Raw genomic sequence first — 20,132 nt, forward strand, 5'->3', positions numbered from 1 at the left:
GCTCAAGAGACCGTGCTGGCTGGACCATAGCCGAGGGAGAAGTGACAGGTGTAAGGATGACAAGAACACTGTCCTGAGAGTTAGAAGACCTGGCTTCCAGGCCCAGCCCTGTGTTGGTTCCACACATGACTTTAGTTTCCTCACCTGCCAGTTTGGGATTATAAGACCTTCCCTCTTTTCTCAAAGAACAGTCCCAAGGACAGAATGAGAGAAGGCACATAAGAACACTTCCCAGGACACGCTATTCAAAGTCACGCAAACGAGGGCATGGGAAGTCTGGTGTTACACAGAGAGAGCAAGCTCGAATCCCACCATTCCTGGGCTTGAACTCTGCTCTTTCACCATTATTAGAACAACCCGAGTATGTGGTGTCTGTTCTAGCATCTGCTATGACAAAGTACCACAAATTGGGTGGTTTAAAAAAAACAGAAATGTATTGTCTCATAGTTTGGAGGCTAGAAGTTCAAAATCAAGGTGTCAGTGGGGCCGTGCTCCCTCTGAAGGCTGTAGAGGACTCCCTCCTTGTCACCTGTAGCTTCGAGTGGTCCTTGGCATTTCTTGGCTTGTGGATACGTCATCCCTGTCTGTCTCTGAATTCACACAGTCTTCTCCCATGACCACATTTCCCTCTTTTTATAAAGACCCCTCCCATCGGATCAGGACTCAGCCTAACCCAGTACGACCTTGTCTTAACTTGATTGTATCTGCAGAGACCCTGTTTCCAAATAAGGTCACAGGCACAGGTCCTGGGGCGTAGGACCTCAGCGTGTCTTTTGAGGGGACACAATTCAACCCATAACCAGAGCCCATATCATCACAGGCGCCTGAAGGAGTGTCTGGCATATAGGAGGTGCTCAACAAACGGGAGTTCTCGTCACCATAAAAAAGAGGAGGGGGGATCAGAGTCCCCCTTAATTCACAAGACAGACCAATCAATGACAGCATCTACAGTGACCGTCGACAGCGTCTACATGCTCACATTTCTTTCTTTCTGTGTTAGCCTGGAGAGCATGGGGTTTTGATGCTGTCTCCCCACCAGATGATTGGCCTCCTTTCCTAAGCCAGGCTGTGATCATGACGGATGCTGAGGCCCAGCACAAGACAGCGCTCTTCTGAGCTGCTTGGATGGGCTCTGTGACAAGGGGACCTTTCCTCCTACAGAAACGGGCCGTAGTTCCTAAGGCTCCAGCAGCACCAGCCGCGTGCACCCAGGCTTGGACTGTGAATACAGACCGTCCCCTTTCTGTAGGGCTGAGATTTGGGGCCTGGGAAGGGGTCAGAAGCCAAAGAGTCCCTTCTTCAGCAGGCCCGTGGTGAGCTCTTTATTCCTTCCCCATGGGCAGCCTTGTGGGGCTAGGTAACACACTGGAAGACAGCACGTGAACGTGACCTTGGACACCTAGAATAACTTGAGTATTGGGGAAATCCGTATAATAGCTGTGCACTTAGAGACAGTTTGGATAAAGGGATGAGAAGAAATTTCTTCTGGTTCAGTAAGAAAACCACAGAAGGTCAACTCTGCACCGGCAACATAACTATTACCCACTTTGTGGATGAAGTACGGCCAGTGGACTCCATCAGACCCGTCCTCGGCTGCCCATCGGTGTGCTGTCACAAACTCAGTTAGACACACACTGCACTCACTCTAGCCAACCAAAGGAGTCTGTCTTTTCTTTCTTTTTAAGGGTGCAGAAAAGGGGACAGACCAGAGATAAGTGATGTCATCTATTCACTAGTATGGATAACCCAGAAAGGAGAAAGTCCATATTCCCTCACCAGATGCAATGCTTAGAGTGAACCGAGGTGCACTTGGGAGTTGGTGAGATCCTTGAAAATGCTGGGATAACTTTTCTGGCCTGGGAATCCTGTCCCTTGGTGGAAGCCAAGTGACCACTCTGTGGTCCCACACACTACGCACCAAGAGTTGAGCAATCACGTTTGGTCATCTCTATTCAGTGAGCCAGAAGGAATTTTTACTGGAAAACCCACAAGTGTGACTTTTCCATTCTTCCTGTTTGCAAGTCCGTGCAGCTGGGGAAAAAATAGCCCAGCTCATTTGCATTTAAGTCTTGAAATCTAAATATTTCCGTGAGTCATTCATTATTACCATATAACTCAGTGTTTGCATGCAAATAACTTTAATGACATAAATGCTTATAAAATAAGTCTCTTACCATATGAACTCGGTAAAGAATGCTAATTCCCAGAGTCATGAATGGCTTGGAGAAATCAATCACCTTCTCCCGTTCCGCAGTAATGGTGAGGCCTGCCACAGCCAGGTCTGCTTTCTGAAAGGGACAGAGAGAGCCCATCAATGGGGTGCTATGTGAGATGCAGGTCTGGGGACTTGTGACCAGAGATCATCACTACTGGGGAGATGTCACTCTGGATTCTCTGTGTGGGAAGTGACTCTAGATAGTCATGGTACATCGCAGGCATGAACATAACAGGGCATGGGCACTGAAGCTATAACTCATGGTCATTTGAGGTCAGACCCCTCTAAATACATCAGTAAGTATGAAAAGCAGGGGGCATCACTACAGATCATTCAGAGACAGTCTCAAAATGCCCTAGCGGAGGGGAAACAGGCACATAGGCTGCTGGGTTCTCAACATCAAACAGTTTTTAAATTCAACTTCTTAATTTGCTCAGTCAATAGAACTTGACGGAGTTACCAGGTTGTAGAGGACACGCGGTGTGGGGCAGTTACAGTGAAAGACAAAAATGATGTAACCACGGAAATGAAAAACAACTCAACGCAACTCCACTCATTTCAGGTGAGGACATGGAGGTTCAGAAATTGAGCAGGTGGCCCAAAGTCACAGAGCCAGTGCTTGTCAGAGCTGGGGCTGGACCTCAGGCCTCTGGGACCACTGGGCACTTATGCTAAGGTTAAAATTCAGGTGCCATAGAACTAAAAGAAGGGTCTCTGGCCCTTCATGCAAAACTATCAGAATTTGTTCCGCGGACATTTCCTTCCTTTCTTTCTACTTGCATTGCACCTCAGGTGCCGACATCTGGTGAGAGTCTGTCCTGAATTCAAGCCCTCTGGGAAAGGGGATGCTATAGGCTTCCTTGATGCTCCTCTTTGTCAGAAAGTCCTTCTTTGCACCTAACTGAAACCCATCCTGTGGCAAAGCAATTCAACTCCTTCCTATTGGGTCTCCTTCCCTGTGCATGGTGCGGAGGCCACAAGCCCAGAATTGGTCCGCAGTTCTGGTCTGTGCGCTGCCCTCATCAACTAACTTAGCCCAGTCGCTTCATGTCTCTAGACATCCTTGACCTCATCCTTAAACCAAGGATGAGGGTGAAGACAGGGCTAGGACCCTTCCCATTGATTCTCTAACAGGGTTTCTCTGCATCTAGTCTCTGACCACCTGCATCAGAATCACCTGCAGGGTTTATGAAAACGTGAATTTCTAAATTTTCTTAATATTTATCTATTTTTGAGGGGGAGGGAGGAGCCGAGAGAGATTTTTTTGAGAGAGAGATGGGGAGGGACACAGAGAGAGAGGGCCAGAGGATCTGAAGCAGGCTCTGTGCTGACAGTAGAGTTCGATGTGGGGCTTGAGCTCACATACCATGAGATCATGACCTGAGCCTAAGTCAGACACTTAACCGACTGAGCCACCCAGGTGCCCCTAAAATGCTGATTGCTGAGTCACATCCCAGACCTCCTGAATCAGACTGTGCTGGCAGAGCACAGCATCTGTACTCGTAACAAGTGGCCCACGTGATCCTGACTTCCGCTAACACTGAAGAGCCATGTTTTATAATCGAGGTGTGTATCTCAGACTGGCCTCCACTGGTTTCCATTTTGGCTTAACTCCTCTAATTCTGGTGGATCAGCTGATGGAAAAGAGGAAGAGAGAAATGAGGAAAGGAAATGTCCGACAATCTATGAGCAGGCCGGGCAGTTCTGAACGAGCACACACACACCCACATGTACGTACACGATTCTTCCTAAATCATTGCAAAGAAAATAGAGAGATAGACACGCTGGCCCTCCTTCTGCACATGAGGGATTTTGCAATTTGTGTACAAGAAAGATAAATCCATTGGCAAAGGTCAGTCTCTTCTGCCTTTCAACCTTGAGCCTTGGCTCCCGATCCACGTTCCGTCTGCTGGAAGAGCTGTGTGATCCTGGCCTAGGTTAACAAACGCAGAGCCTTATAAGGTGAGACCAGGCTTAAGTGAAAGAAACAAGGGTGCAGATGGTAAGAGATTTTTTAATAAAAATACAAATGTGAATGCCTCATTGTGCTCATTCCACATTTCTCCAAGAGAGTGCTGATTGCTGCGATCAAGTGAATCAATCCTTGAGATTAAAAAATGACATTTGATTAGAAGATTGTTAACACCTTCATTTGGGATGCTTTGGAGGGCTGCTGGGCCTTTCAGAACCTCAGCCCCCCATGATAGCGGCACTGGCTTGAGTTCCACTCAAGAGCACAGGTGTAAATCAACAGAAATCAAGCACGCACAAAGGCTCGGCAGGTGCAATACCAGACTCGTGAGTGTGGGTTTCTAGCCAATTGGCAGCCAAGCTCTGCATGAACCTTGGGGGGAGGAGACAAGAGTTACATGGGTTGGATTAAAGGAACTGAAGAAGAGATCAGGAAAACCGAAACTGTTGAGATGGACAAAGGTAAACAGCTTCCAGTCCCTTCTCTGGCTATTTGAAAACACATATCCTATCCACCCCCAAAATAGCCAAATTCAACAAATCTACCCCCCAAGTTTCTTTTCCTCACACACAGCTTTCCTCCAAAAGGGCAAACTTGGGATTGAAATCTGGAGATCATTTCACAAGTTTATGGAAGTTGGCCAACAGTGGCATTATGGTAAAACAATTGCACATGGAGAGAAAGCTGGACACGGACAGTGTGGCAGGAAGGTCCCTTTCTGGGCGCGTAAGGAACTGCCACATACCCGGGAGTATGTGTGCCTCAGGCTCGGACAGAACATTTCTGTCTCTTCACCAAGGGACACTTCCCAAACTGGGTCAGACAGAAAAACTGCCTCGTGTGGACATCATGACTCACTACCACCAGACAGTCCCTCTTGCCTTTGTTCCCAGTCAAGAGTAAGTTGGGGGCAGGAGAGGCAGGAAAGGAAGGGCGGATCAGAAAAAGCTAAAAGAAACCACGGAGGTTTGGTGGCGGCTGTTTCTTATATTTAATCAACTTGGTATAGAGCAGTAATTATCTATCTTGGCTTCAATGCACCCTGAAATATCAGCCACAGCCTCTTGGGATCAGGTTCTTCCAAAAGATGTGCATTCAGTCTATCTCAACTTAGTTAAAAAGACATTATGCTATAGTGGCACCTGGGTGGCTCAGTCAGTAAAGTGTCCGAATCTTGGTTTTGGCTTAAGTCATGATCTCACGGTTCCTTGAGTTTAAGCCCCACGTCGGGCTCTGTGCTGACAGCAAGGAGCCTGCTTGGGATTCTCTCTCTCCCTCTGTCTCTGCCCTTCCCCCAACCATGCTGTCTTTCTCAAAATTAAATCAACCTTAAAAAATAAAAGACATTATGCTCTAAAGCCATCTTAGATGAGGAGATAATATGCCATGAAGCCAAATGAACAACCAAAGGGAGCAAGGAATGTTGAAATGTCAGCACCTGTCGGTGTGGGGGAAGGAAGGAGGTATGGGCACGCCCACAGCTCATCACAGCCATTCTGTGTCTCTGGCTGCTCAGGTGGGAGGGCTGCGCTCTCCGCAGATAAAGCAGTAGGTAGGACATCACAAGCCCTGGCTCTTGTTGGTCACTCACAGTGACCCTGGGCAAGTCACTCCTTTTTCTGGGCCGAAGTGTTAGCCACTGTGAAATGAAAGGGTTCAACCCAATGCTCCCTAAACTCTATCCAGCTCCCAGACCTCACACGTGCATTGCGCTCGGCTATGGAAGAGGTGGAGCTTAGCTGAACCGGCCCCTCTTTAGCTCAAGGAGGGTCGGCAGGATCGAACGCTAGGGAGCAGTTGGGGAGAACGAGCTCGGAGCAGGAAAATGTCAGACAGGGCAGCAGAGAGCAGCAGCTGACATTTGATTTTAGGGAAGGAAATCCACAGAGGTCAAAAAGTGCACTTCCATCTGGAGAGCAGACCGGGAGTGTTCCATGGGCTGGGAAACCAGGAGAGGCTGGGACCCGCGGAGCCAGAGGAAGAGAGAGGGAGGGCTGACAAAAGAGAACTGGGAGAGAGTTCTGTTGGCAGCATGGTGTTCCTGGTCTTGGGGTGGAAGTGTGTGCATGTGAGCGCGCACGCCAGGGGCGTGGTAATGCATCCCCTCCGAAAGCCCTCTCTCCTCCCGGTTTTCGAGTGAAAGTGTTCTTTGAAGAGCTTCATGTTTTGCCTCTGAGAGATCCCCCTCTTTTATCTCCTGGATGTTTGTGGAATTTACAAAGGGTGGGCAGGCTGGAGCCAGCCTGGAGGTGGCTTCCAGAACAGACGATGCTTTGCCTCATGGAGTTTAATAGGGGTCATGCAACTGCCACCATTATCAGAGCCTGGAGGCTCAGCGTGGCTGCGGCTCTTCTCTGGGGAGCTGGGGCCCGGCTGGGAGGGGGGCAGCAGGGCTCCCGGGTGGCCTGAGCTGGCCGCTCCCACCCTGCGCCTCCCTGAGAACAGGGAAGGTGGGAGGGAATCTGATGGCAGCAGCAGATCCCAGACAGGCAGACGGGAACAGAACACTCTTCTGGGTCCTTCTCTTTCAGATAGCTGCTGCCCTCTTCTGGGCACAATGCGCTCCCACCCCCTCAACAGGGCCCCAGCAGCACTGGCGACCTCCAGGAGCCCCAGCCTCCCCCTCCCACCTTACGCAGAACCAAGCTAAAGAGAGGATGGGACGGGGCGGAAGACCATGTGCCCATAGCGACTCGGCCTCTCTCGGGGACTCATTTCACTGGGCTATACGGTGTGGGCAACGCCTGCCCACCATTCTCCTGTGAGAGTCCAGAGAGATGCTGGATGTGCCGAGACTTCTCAACTGCGCGCCCTTGCAGCCCTCCAGTGCCTGGGAGCCGCTGCTGACACAGAGCTAAGACTCAGCCTTCAGTGGGGGGCAGACCTGTCCTGACTCTTGTTTGCTGTGTGACCTTAGGCACGACATTTAACCCCTCTAGGCCTCAGTCTGCTCACAAAGAAAGTGGGGAGCATCACAGTACCTACCGCCTGGAATTGCTGAGAAAGTGAACAGTTCCAAGTAAGGACTCAGTAAATGCTGGCCTTTAGGATGATAATCTCAACAAGGGGCTCTGGAGACAGTATCTTAACCCGTGATGAGTCTGGTTGGGGGAGGACACCCAGGCCTGTTCTACCTCCAGGTAGGACACTTGGCCTCTGGTGGTTCTTCCCTGGTGACCTGAGACGTGCACAGAGCTGGGCTGACAGGACATGCGTCTCTGGCGTGGCTGCCTGCCTCTGAAGATTCATGGATCCTCCTAGGCCTCCTGCTGTCCCCACGCTTAGAAAATTCAAGGAAAAAGCGGACACTCAGCTTGGAAACCAAACCCCGTCATTTCCCACAGTCTCTTCCTTGTTATGTGATTCTCCTCTGGGGACGGAGGATTAAATGTCCTCCCCTGCTTCCTTTGAATTCTCGGATCCACTGTGCTATCTCTGATGGGCTTCTAGATCTTTTCCCCTGGCTTTTTTTTTACAGGGTCCCCGTGACCCTCAAGTCAGCTTCCTGCCCTCTGGGGAGGCCAGCCACTCTTCCATGCCATCCCTTTGCAAGTCACATCTGCACATACCTTATTTCACCTGCTACTCAGGCCCCATAGTGCCCCCCATTCTTCGCGGCCATTTATTTAACTCTCTAACTGTGTTACTTAACGCTGGAAAGCTTTGGGAGGCTACGGTTGGAATGAGAAACTGCTGCACAGAATCAGGCTGTACTGAGCATTCCTGGAAGCCTTTACTCCAAGGTAATTGTGTCTGGAGTTCCCCTGTATATCGAGGAGGCTTACAGAATTCCAAGCAAGGCCAGTCTGAGGCTGCACGAATGGGAGCTGGCATAACGCATATAAATACCCAGATGGGAAGGAGCTCCGAGTCCATCAGGGAGGCTTGCCAGGGAAGGATAACGTGCATGCGGCCCTGGCTGAGGGTAATATGGGGCCACTGAGCAAGTGCTGGGTCCTGGGATCCTCCCCCTTGAGTGTGGGCGCTCGGGGTAGGCAGCGACGGTCTGCAGAGCCCCGCAGCCCCCTCCTCCTCTGCAATGCCAGGCATTCTCTCATCCCTCTTTCCTGACTCTCCACCTTGCTGGGGGCAGGGTGCAAGGTGCTGAGATACAGGCATGGCCCCTGGCAGTGGGGAGGTGGACAGTCATCAGATAGTCAACATATTTGTAAAACTGTGGCTGTAACAGGTTTTTACAAAAGGGTCATAAAAGGCACTGTGAGCAGGTTGCACAGGGGGTTGACAGAGTCTGGGAGGCCCATGGGGGTTTCCCAAGAGGAGATGCAGTTGCCTGAACAGGAGTTACCTCTGAGGAGGCCTGGGGTGAGTACTCTCAGTGGAAGGACAGCATGTGCCAAGGCCCTGAGGCAGAAGGAAACGTGGTACATCTCAGAAACTGGAAGAAAGCCAGGGTGGCTGGAGGACACAGGGCTGAGGAGCATGCTCTAAGATGAGGCTGGAGAGGCAGGCAGGCAGAAGAGGCGACAGCCCGAAGGGCACTTGGATGGCCCTGAGAATTTTAAGCAGTGGATGGCCTACAAGAATGGTTTATAATGCTCACCTTGCTAACACCTATAGCCCTTCCTGTGTGTCAGGGGCTGGGTTGAGCACATTCTGTGTGTTAGCTCACTCAATGCTCACAAGACCCCTATGAGGTAAGTTATTATCATTATCCCCATTTTACAGGGCACAGTGAGGCCCAGAGAGGTTGAGGAACTTGCCCCAGGTTGCACAGCAAGTAAAAGGCAGTGTCAGGAGTCCAGCCTGGGCAGTTTGGCTTTCAGAGCCTGTATCATGAACCTGCACCAAATTCAATTGGCTCTAGTGAAGAAAAAGGAGTAAAGAGAGGAAAGAAAGGACCATGTTCATTTTTATCTTCCCTTGTTCACCATGTATTTAAATTTTTTTTAACATTTATTCATTTTTGAGAAACAGAGAGAGACAGAGCGTGAGCGGAGGAAGGGCAGAGAGAGAGAAGGAAACAAAGAATCTGAAGCAGGCTCCAGGCTCTGAGCTGTCAGCACAGAGCCCGATGTGGGGCTCGAACTCACAGAGTGTGAGATCATGACCTGAGCCGAAGTCGGAAGCTTCACTGACTGAGCCGCCCAGGCACCCTGCTTGTTCACCATTTATACCACTTCACATAGGGCAACCTGGGGTCCAAGCCACCATTCCATCAACGTCAGACAGCTGGACTTGGTACCGTGGGTACCATGCCCAAGAGATGCTTTCCAGCCCTTGTCTTGCTGAACCTCCTAGCCAGCCCTTCTTTTCAGCCCCTGCCTGGCCCTCCTGAAAGAGGCCAATGTCAAGGACACAGCCCTCCTTCCACACCTCTGACTCCACTGCCTCGCGTCGCTGGCACCAAGCCAAACTGGGCTCACATTCCAGCCCTGCCAGTTACCGACCATGTGAGAGCGGGTAGGTGTTCCATCCTCTCCGAACGCACGTTTCTCTTCTGTAAATGGAAATGATAATCACCAGTTCGGGGCTGTTATGAGGACAAATGACATGTAACACACCAAGCCTGGGGCCTGGCATATACAGATGCTCAATAAATAGTGTCTATTAATATTTTTCTAAACAGATGAACTTTTACACCACGACAACTATACCTTTCCTCCGTCTTAAGAAATTATTCACGATCCTCACTCCCCTGAGGTCTGCCCTCACGAATGCCTGTGACTTCAGCCTCACTTCCCCGGACCTCCTGGGCCCCCCACCCTGCACCAGCTCAGCCAACTCCAAACACACCTTGCACTTCCCGACAGCAGTGGGTCCTACGGTGCTTCCTCCACCTAGAATATCCAAGCCACATCGCCACCTACTCTTCAAGGTCCATTCACAGCTTCCTTCCTCTGCAGAAACTTCTATCCCCTTCCCAGGAACGAGCCCTTCCTCCTCTCACCAAAGGCAATAAGACGCTGCTATACCACTCATGTGACATAGGCCAGATAATGCTTTGGATTAGAACAGGGGGCCAGGGCTCATATAGCTGTGTGACCTTAGGAAAGGACTTACCTTCTCTGTGCCTCAGTTTCGTCTTCCATAAAGTGGGCATAACAACAGTTCCTACTAACAACAGTTCATGGAGCCTCTGTAGGAATCAAACGAGCAAGCCATGCAAAGCCGATGCCTGGCACAGAATGACTCAATAAATATTAGCCCTTCTAATTATTCTTATTGTTCTTGTGGACATGCATGTGCCTATCTTAGCTCCCCATTGAGTATAAGAAGCAGGAGCAAGGATTTTAAAATATTTAATGTATATAGCATTTCAAAGTTGCCATTGGCCCTGCTTTACAAAGAAACGGAGGCCCCGAGAGGTTAGTGATTTGCTCCAGTACACATTGCTAGGACAAGGAGACCCCCGTGGAGTATCAGGACTATATACTTGGCTTTCTGATGGCTGCACTGTGCACAGTGATTTCCCCAAAGTGGGCACACGGTGAGTCCCTCATGAACGTGCCTGTAAGCAGGGGGGATTTTACCAGGAAGTCAGAATGTTACAAGCAAGTGCAGATCATGACCCAGACGCGGTCAGATACCATCCTCATCCTCCAGCCTAAGGCAGACTCTGGATCCCAGCCAGGGGGCTCCCTTTTCCCCTTATGCCCTAGCAGACCCGGTCCCCTGGAAGCCCACTCGGGGGAGAGGCTGCCCGTGCTCTGTGCTGACAGGCAGCTGTCAGTGCAGAGGTGTTTGCTCTCCCCCGGGCAAGCCTAGGCATGGTGAGGACATGCGGGTCCTCACTGGGCCTGGTGGCCACAGAGAAGAGGAAGGACTGGCTGGCTCCATGGAGCTCTTTCTAGAACCTGGCCGGTCCTTAGTCCCCTCTTGCCACATAGCTGAGCAGATTAACATCTGCAGCTCAGCCCATTTCAAATGAGATTATCTGCTGACTTCCTGTCATTTGAAGGATTTCCCTGCTGGGTGCCTTTCTCCCCCACTCCCCCCACCCCCTACCACCCCCACCTCACGAGATGCCCAGGGACCTGCCATGACTCACGGAGGTCACCAGGCGGAGCGGCAGTGGATTCTGAAGGAGACAGGGGAAGCTCACTCCCACTCCTGGCTCCAGCTGTGGCAAAAGTCATCATTTAGGCCTTCCTAATAACATGCCTGAGAAGCGCGCACATCTGCGCTCCTGTCACGGGGGGGTGGGCCGTTCCCCTCCTCCCGGTGGGCACTGGGGCCGAGGGTGAACCTGCTCGCAGGGCTCACATGGCATCTATATAATGCCCGGTGTCCTCGTCCACTGGGGACACTGATGCCAGCCCCACCCCTCCTCTCTGCTCTCAGGGATAAGGGCATAGAGGGCACCCAGTTGGCTACCCGTCTCGTGCACGCACGCAAGCCCTGACCAACCAGCTCCCGGGCCCCAAAGAAAGCCGCCTCTGATCAGAGCTTTCGAGAACCAGTCCAAACGTGTGAGATTTATGCATGCTCACTGGGCTGAGTCCATCCTCAGTAACATTCGGGGAGCGTTAGTATTCCCCGGGGGGGGGGGCGGCAATGTCATTCGTAGGTCCGAGTGCTCCCCGGTGCTTTGTCTCGAGGTGACAGGCTGCTCTCAGGGCTGGATGAAATTCTTTAGAGTTAAATTAAAATCCCCATGAAATATTTAGTTGGCTCAGCTCAGGGCTGTATTATTGGCCTATGTGGGCAGATTGCAGGAAAGAAGCTGGCTGGAGGTAAAGAAGGAGTTGGCAATTCAGCCACAGGTGAAGTGGCGGAGCGCCGGGGTCGGAGCAAATGTTGACCTGTGGCCTCTTGTCTTGGTCTCCCAGTCACGGGCCATGGGCCTTCATGCCTTTTGGGGTCAGACAGATGTCTGTTTAAATCCCAGCCCTGCCATTCGCCAGCTGAGCAAATTATCTCCAGTCTGGGCTTCAGTCTCCGCCTCTCTAAAATGGGTGAAATAATGTCTTTTATGTTTGCTGTGAGGATTAAATGTAATAATCTATGTAAACGGAGCTCAGGTGTGGTCCTGCCTCTTCCTCTCCCCTCTTCCAAATGTAGTTGTTCAAGGGTCTCTTGAAAAACTAAAGCAGATTATGCTGTTCTATTTTGTATTGACTTAATCTTTTTTACGCCCGTGGCCCCTTTTAGCACTCTGCTGAGGTCTGTGAACCCCTTCTTTAAAATATTTGAAAATGATTATTCTGCCGGGGTGGCTCCATTGGTTGAGTGTCTGACTTTGGCTCAAGCCATGATCTCATGGTTCATAGGCTCAAGCCCCATGTCGGGCTCTGTGCTGGCAGCTCAGAGCCTGGAGGGAGCCTGCTTTGATTTCTGTGTCCCCCTCTTTCTCTGTCCCTCCCCCGCTTGCACTCTGCCTCTCACTCTCAAAATAAAATATAAAAAAAAATTAAAAAATGATTATTCCATTTGCTGTATTGCATAACTGTATTACACAGAAATATAGTTGTCAGGGCACCTGGGTGGCTCAGTCAGGTTAGCGTCTGGTTTTGGCTTCAGTCATGATCTCACGGTTCATGGGTTCAAGCCCTGTGTTGGGCTCTGGGTTGACAGCTCAGAGCCTGGAGCCTGCTTTGGATTCTGTGCCTCCCTCTCTCTCTGCCCCTTCACTGCTCGTGTGCTCTCTCTCTCTCAAAAATAAATAAGCATTGGGGGCGGGGGGGAAGAAATCCAGTTGTCAAAATATTTTTACATTTTTGTGCTATAGTGACCTTGGAGCCACAGGTAGGTCTAAGAGCAGCACTATCCTGACACCACTGGCGACAAAGTCACATGTATGGTTAATATCACTATGCTCTGCTGCCCACGTTCGTAATTGAAGGAAATCGCACATTTCAGTTTAAATTTAGAAGCAAAATGGATGTAAATTTTTCCCTTCTCAGTTTATGGACTCTCTTGATGCTACCTATTCTCAGACCCTTGGGCGTGCAGGCAAGGGACCCATAGAAACTTCTCAGCTTACAAACAGGACAGGCTGACCCTTGAACAATGCAGGGGGAGGGGCACTGACCCCCTGCATAGTCAAAAATCTACATGTAACATTCAACCTACTCAAAACTTAACTACTAATAGCCCACTGTTGACTGGAAGCCTTATCAATAACAGTTGATTAATACATATTTTATATGTCATATGGATTAAACCTTGTATTCTCACAATGAAGTGAGTAAAGAAAATGTTATTCAGAAAATCCTAAGGAAGAGAAAATACATTGTACTGTATTACAGTACTGTACTGTATAGAAAATAAATCTGTGTATAAGCAGATCCAGGCAGTTCAAACCCATGTTCATCAAGGGTTAGCTATAACTGTTGACTATGGCCCACAGGCATCGGGGCCTGCAGCCTACTCACCACACTTCAGCCATGCTGGCCTTCATCTTGGTCCTCCAACAGGGCAAGTTCATCTGCATCTTCACATCTACTCTTTCCTCTGGCTACAGTGCTCTGTGTTGGCCTTGGCCTTGGCCTTGGCTAGGCTGGCTTCCTTCCATTGTTCTGATCTCCAAGCGGCTTTCCTTGCAGGCCCATCTAAAGGACCCCTCTTCCGGACACTCTGTCTTATTATCCTGCTGTATCTTCTTCATGGCAAACACGACAATGCAAAATTGTCTTATTTATGTATTCATTTTGCTCTTCAGTCTCTAGAATGCAAGCTCCAGGAAGCAGGAAACTGTGTTTTTTGCTACAGCTTTATAAATAGTCCATTTCCCCAAGTTGATAAATCCCCCAGGCCACATGACCGTCAAATCATCAGCGGGCCATGTGTTCAGAGGCACTGAATCTCTACTGGCAGGTTTCCACACTTCTGCTGGACCCCCACTCCTGCCGGCTGCCAAAGAAGCCAGGTAGGGTCTGAGGCACAGTGTGGGGCCCTGCCACTGAGCACAGCTAACTGGCAGCCTTGACTTCATAAGCAGAAGGCTTGCACTGGCCACATCCGCTCTACATCCATGAGGGACCTCAAGGTTCCAGGTCTCTGCTGTGGGAGCACGTTCACATTCAGACGGGCTTAGACAAGTGGTTTCTGATGCTGGAGGAACCTGATGGCACCACTAGCCCATGATGCTGTCTTTCTTTTATTTCCCTTCTCACCTGTCAGCCTTGTAACAAAAAATGGTGTCACTCACAGGCCTGTTACTAGGACTGTTTCTGTGCGACGCAATCAAGTAGCACCAGTTGTTGGCAGCATCGCTGAACTTCCAGAGGCTTCCCCTCTGTGCCCTTTTATACTCGGAGCCAACAAGTCCCCTCCACTGCTTTGCCTGCCTCTCACTGTCCTGCTGGACAAGAGGAAGGTCCCAGCTCTGCATTAGACTCACCGCCGAGCCGCCCTGAGGCACCAGCAAGGGTAAGCAGAGATCTGAACAATCAGATCCAAAACTGGGTAACCAGCAAAGGTAAGCAGAGATCTGACCAATCAGATCCAAGAACTGGGTAGCACCAACCTTCTTCTCATCTCTTGTATACGCACAAGTCCAAACTGCTGCAAAGGGCAGCAGGAGAGGGCGTTTCTCAGGAATCCCTGTCGGTTTTTTGAGGAGAAAGCTACAGAAGCCATCACAAACTTCTGACCACTCTTCTTGGGTGGCAAAGTCCATTTGAAGGTCGACTTCAGAGAGGTGTCCCACCTTGTTGACGTGGCTCATGTGCCCACCAAGAATAACATCTCAATGTGCTTTTCACCAATAATAACATCCTCAGAGTGCACTTGGCCCCACAACAACTACAAGGTCAGCAGTGGCCAATTTAGAGACTGGGGAACGAGGCTCAGCAGAGTTATGTGATATTACATTGGGGACAGCGATTTGCAGGAGGAGGGGTGTAGAGAGAGAAAGGAGGCATGTTGGCGGGGCAGGGACAAGGGGCCTTCAGCATGCTGGTCATGGTTTGATTTCTTGACCTGGATAGTGATTGCATAAGTATGTCCCCTTGGTGACAATGCATCAAGCTGACACTTAAGATTTATGCACTTTTCTATATGTGTATTTAGATCAAGATGTTTTTTGAAAAGTTAAGTGATTTGCCCAAGTGGAAGAATGAGTGGCCACCTTCCCGCCTGACACCGAGCACCGTGCTGGCTCCGAAGCCCACAGGGGCTACGTCGACTGCATTAACTGGGCCACAGTCTGGGAACTTCACACACCCAAGAGAGGGAAGGTGAGGCATGGTGAGTCTACTGTGGATCTCTGTTTAAACGTCTGAGTGACGGCTAAGTCAAGAATGGTGGAAAAGAACAACTGGATATTTTAACACAAGTGGCGTTTGCATCTGGATGGAGAAAAGTCCAGCTCCCTGTTCTGGTCCAAAGAGCTGAACAGACTGAAACCTCTGGAGGAACTCTTTATCCCATGAACTTGTGGCAAAGCCCCAGGGAAGCTTGGCCACCTCCCTGCAATTACCCTCCAGCACAGAGTGGTCCCCATTCTAGGTGGGTCTTGAAACCCAGAGGAGAGGGGAAATTCAGTCTGTCCCAGACTCAACAGTGATGTTCTTGTAGTGCTTTGTGACAGAGAGCTGTCAGAGGGCCCCAGATTTAAGGCTGCCTCTTGATAGCTGAGTGACCTTGCGCAACCCACTTAGCTTCTTTGAGCTTGTTTTCTCATGAGCAAAGGAGGGTGACAGCTTCTATTTCACTGGGCTGTGAGGGTTAAATGAGCTAATGCGTAGGGCCTGATGCAGATGAAATCATTGCTCAACAAATGCTCACTGTCATTGCTATGCTGTTCCAAATCCTGGCATCCTGCCTCCAACCTTTGTCTGTTTTCTTTGAAGCCCAGGACCTGGCCTCTGCTTTGGGCTGCACCACCCTGCCTGGTGGGGTCTTCTGAAGGCTAAACCCTTCTACCTGATTCGCTCCTATGCAAGTCCCCTTCGCTTTCGACTGACACCAGCGTACACACTTGCTGTACCTACTGATGCCATCTTCCTTGTTTTGATTTGATCTCTTGCCTGTGCCCCACTGTTCGCCACTCCCCAGCCACCAGCCAGGGCCCCAGTTCACTGTTCCACTGCCATCCAGGACACGGTAGGTCTGCTCAGGGTGCCTCCCGGATGTGGATAAGGGATCCATCTGGCAAGAGTCGATAGCGTCTTTCCAAGCAGTCCGCAAGCATTGAATGGGCCCCATGCTGCCATTTAAAAATAGGTGGGCCTTTGTTTTGTTGCCACAATCACAAATGTAGACGCAGCTGGAGCAGGAGTTTGTCACCAAGCAGGGGGGCATATCTGAGGGCTGCAGAAGACAAGGCATCATTCCACAGGTTCCGGGAAGGGGGGAGCAGAACAGCTCTCCAGAGCTGCCAAAAACACCGCCATTGGCACAATCAAGACAGGCCTGGTTCTCACGCTGACAAATGGCGGGATGTCAGCTGCTCCTGACAAGCCACGGGATGGCAAGAAAAATAGTCTGTGGATAAGCCCCTCAAAGCATATAATGATTCTGTCCAAGAACAGTGAGACGGGGAGGCCAAGCGACAGCAACAAGCAAGTGGAACACCACAAGACCTTCTGGTGCAAATTCATTTCTGTGAGTGAGAGATGGCCAGAGGACAGAGGGAGCTGTCACATTCGGATTCTTTGAAGCGGGCCTATTTATTCATAGGAAGACAAGACATGAGCAGGGCCGGGCTGCTGGGGCAGGGCAGGGAGCCACGGCAGCAGGACGTGATGACTGAGGCATTGCTAGTAAGCAAAGCCTAGTGTGAGTTCCAGCAGTTTTGCACAATAATTAAAAGAACACACCGTGGACCCATCTGAGCTCACAGTCTGCCACTTCACAGCTACCATGTGGCTTTGACGACTTAACCTCAGAGCCTATTTGTGGGTCTACAAGATGGGGGTCGTAAAACTTTACCTTGTAAGGTTCTTTCAAGATTAAATGAGATACTATATGTAAAGCAATTGTTAGCACTGTGTCTGGTACGTAGTGAGTACTCAGTCTAAAGCACCCATTAATTATCCGTAGAGCACTTTACAGCCAAGGGACAGGCAGAAGGTCAGCACAGGGCATCACAAGGGCTTGAGGACAGCACAGGAGTCTCAGGTGAGGTGACTCAGACGTCTAGGCGGGTGATCCAGGAGCCTGCTCCACAGTGCTCAGGCTGCTGTCACCCCTCAACACACAGGCTCAAGAAACAAAGCCAGCAAGTACAGTGGGACAAAGTTTACTCCAAACGCAGTAGGAAGATGAACATGTGTGTTGTGGGAGGCGAGCAGATACCCGGTTAGGCCAACTGAAGATTCAAGAATAGACAGAGGTAGAGCTGTGACTCGGGGAACAAATCAGGGGACAGGGGAAGGGGCCAATTTTAGAGCCAGACAACTAACCCTGGACATTCCCATACCTTGGCAAGAGGATAGAGGGGTGAGGTTGCTTATGCAGTGGGGTGAGCTGGAGGCCTGGCTGTGGGTCGCTGGGGGAGGCAGAGATCTATAGGAAGCCTGTGTAGGCCCCATGGCTGCTGTGAAAGGTTGGCCCCAGAGAAGACATCAACTTCTACAGCCACAACCTGCTGAACGCAGCAGCATATCTATGCCAGTTGTGTGCTCTCCCTGCTGCTAGTCAAAGGGATCATCTGAAAACCGGTAGCTGGTTATTAGCACTGGGCTGTTCTGTCCAGGTTCGAACTTTCTTGGGGTCAGGGGCTGTACTGGTTAGTTCTTTTGCACATGCCTTCACAGCATCCCAGCCATCCATCTATCCATCTGTCCATCCATCTATCTGTCCATCCATCTATCTGTCCATCCATCCAGCCACCCATCCATCTATCCATCCATCCATCTATCCACTCACCTATCCATCCATCCATCCATCCACCCATATGTGTGTCCATCCATCCATCCACCCACCCACCCACCTATCCACCTATCCATCCAACCACCCACCCATCCGTCCACCCATCTATGTGTCCATCCATCCATCTATCCACCCACCTATCCAACCACCTATCCATCCATCCATCCATCCATCCATCCATCCATCCATCCATCCATCCATCTGTGTGTCCATCCATCCATCCACCTACCCACCCACCTATCCACCTATCCATCCATCCACCCACCCATCCATCCACCCATCTATGTATCCATCCATCCATCTATCCATCCACCTATCCATCCATCCACCCACCCATCCATCCGTGTGTCCATCTGTCCATCCATCCGTGTGTCCATCTGTCCATCCAAACACCCACCTATCCAACCACCTTTCCATTTACCTGTCTACTCATCCATCCATCTATCCATCCAACAATCCATCCATCCCATAATTGCTGAGTGCTGCTGTATGCTGGGCTAGTTCCAGGTGCTAACGGTACACAGATGAATAAGACAGACACAGTTACTGATCTTAGAGAACTTACATTCTAGTGAAGGGAGATGCATAAGAATCAAATAGTCCCATAATAAGCAAGATGACTTTAGAAGGTGATAATCTCTTTGAAGATAATACAACAAGGTGATGTGGTAGAGTGTAACTAAGAGAAAGGATGGGGATCCTCCAGGGTGGCAGAGAAAGAATGCTTCTTGGAGGAGATGACACCTGGTTTAGACCTAAATAATGAGGAAGAAATAGTACCTTGGAGACTTGGGGAAAACAGATTTTTGATAGAACGGAGAGCAAATGTATGGGCCATATGTTGGAATGAAGCATGCTGTGTCCAAGGAACCAAGACAAGGCCAGTAGCAATACAGCACAGAGAGCGAGGGCCAAGTGACAGGAGAGAGAGGGCCCTGGGGGCTCTCGATCAGTCCATCAGATCCCAGGGATATTGGTGAAATTGTGGCTGACACAAAGCACGGCACAGGGGGAAAAGATATGCTCATTTAACATGTGAGCAACAGTAACCCAGGAAGATTCAGCTACTGATTTAAGGTTCAGGGATAGACCTTGACTTGCAACTTAAGGTATTTTTTTCTAAGCCTAATAGGACATGTGGACTCACTAGCACCTTGTCACCTAACAGAGGTACCTCTTCCCCCAAGAGATTGCCCGGAGAACCTTCCCTCTGGAGTGAACTTCTGCTCCTTGTGCCCCCTTTTCCCACAGCAGGCAAGAAAAGAGGGGGTTCAGGACAGCACAGCAGGCCACCACCATTGCATGAAACTTCTGGAAGGCTGCTGGACCTCCCCACTGTGGGAGCAGAATTGGATATGCACTACTTGCTTTGTTGGTAAGCTTGTGTAGTGTCCAGGGGACTCGAACCAGGTCAGCCCAGGAGAGGGAAGGACTGGCCCTGGATGCCCACATCTCAAGCAGGTGCACATGCCTGCATGTGTGTGTGTGTGTAGAGGGGCATGGGCAGTGGGGAGGCTGAGCTTTAGGCCCAGAGAGGAAGTGCAAGGACAGCCTACTGCAGAGAGATGGGTAACAGGTGATAGGGACAGGAGAGGGCCAGCTCTGCCCTCCCGCTGGCCTTCTTCACCCATGACCACCTGTCCTTCTCACCCTCTGAGTCCTACCAGCACTTCAGACCCACGTCATGTACTCATGTACATCTTCGCCCCCTAAAGCTATTTTTTTCCCATGTACTATTTCTCAGTTCATGACTTTACCAGCCACCCGTCATCCAAAACAGAGAGCAGGAGTCAGCCTGGAGTGCGCCCTCACCCTCTCTTCCCTGCTCTCTCCCCATTCAATACCCAAGCCCCATCCATTTTACTTCTGCAATGCCTGCTTAATCCATTACTGCAACTCGACTCTCACTGCTGCTGCCATCATTCAAGACTTCATTTGAATTATTCAGTAGTCTCAGCACTGGCCTCCTTGCTTCCAGTTCCTCCCCACTCCATCCATCTACTGAGCGGTTCTCAAAGTTGAGAGCCATAGGCACCAGTGGTTCCCAAACTGGAGATGCACTGGCACAAACCAGTGCTCTTGAACTTGAAGGTGCATCGCAATCACCTGAGAAGCCTGTTAAAATGCAAAATGCTGGGCCCCACTCCAGAGTTTCTGAGTCACTGG

General features: G+C 50.4%; 1 protein-coding gene across 1 annotated transcript in view; it reads right to left on the reverse strand.

Moving 5' to 3' along the window:
• The window catches only part of GRIK4 (glutamate ionotropic receptor kainate type subunit 4), a 297,108-nt gene that overhangs the window by 40,312 nt on the left and 236,664 nt on the right, over window positions 1-20,132 (reverse strand). Inside the window, exon 12 of the mRNA XM_029915677.1 lies at window positions 2,175-2,288. Within this exon, the coding sequence (XP_029771537.1) occupies window positions 2,175-2,288 (114 nt within the window). The remainder of the gene's footprint in view (window positions 1-2,174; window positions 2,289-20,132) is intronic.

Source organism: Suricata suricatta, chromosome 11 (assembly GCF_006229205.1).
Source record: "Suricata suricatta isolate VVHF042 chromosome 11, meerkat_22Aug2017_6uvM2_HiC, whole genome shotgun sequence".
NCBI classification, from domain to species: domain Eukaryota; kingdom Metazoa; phylum Chordata; class Mammalia; order Carnivora; family Herpestidae; genus Suricata; species Suricata suricatta.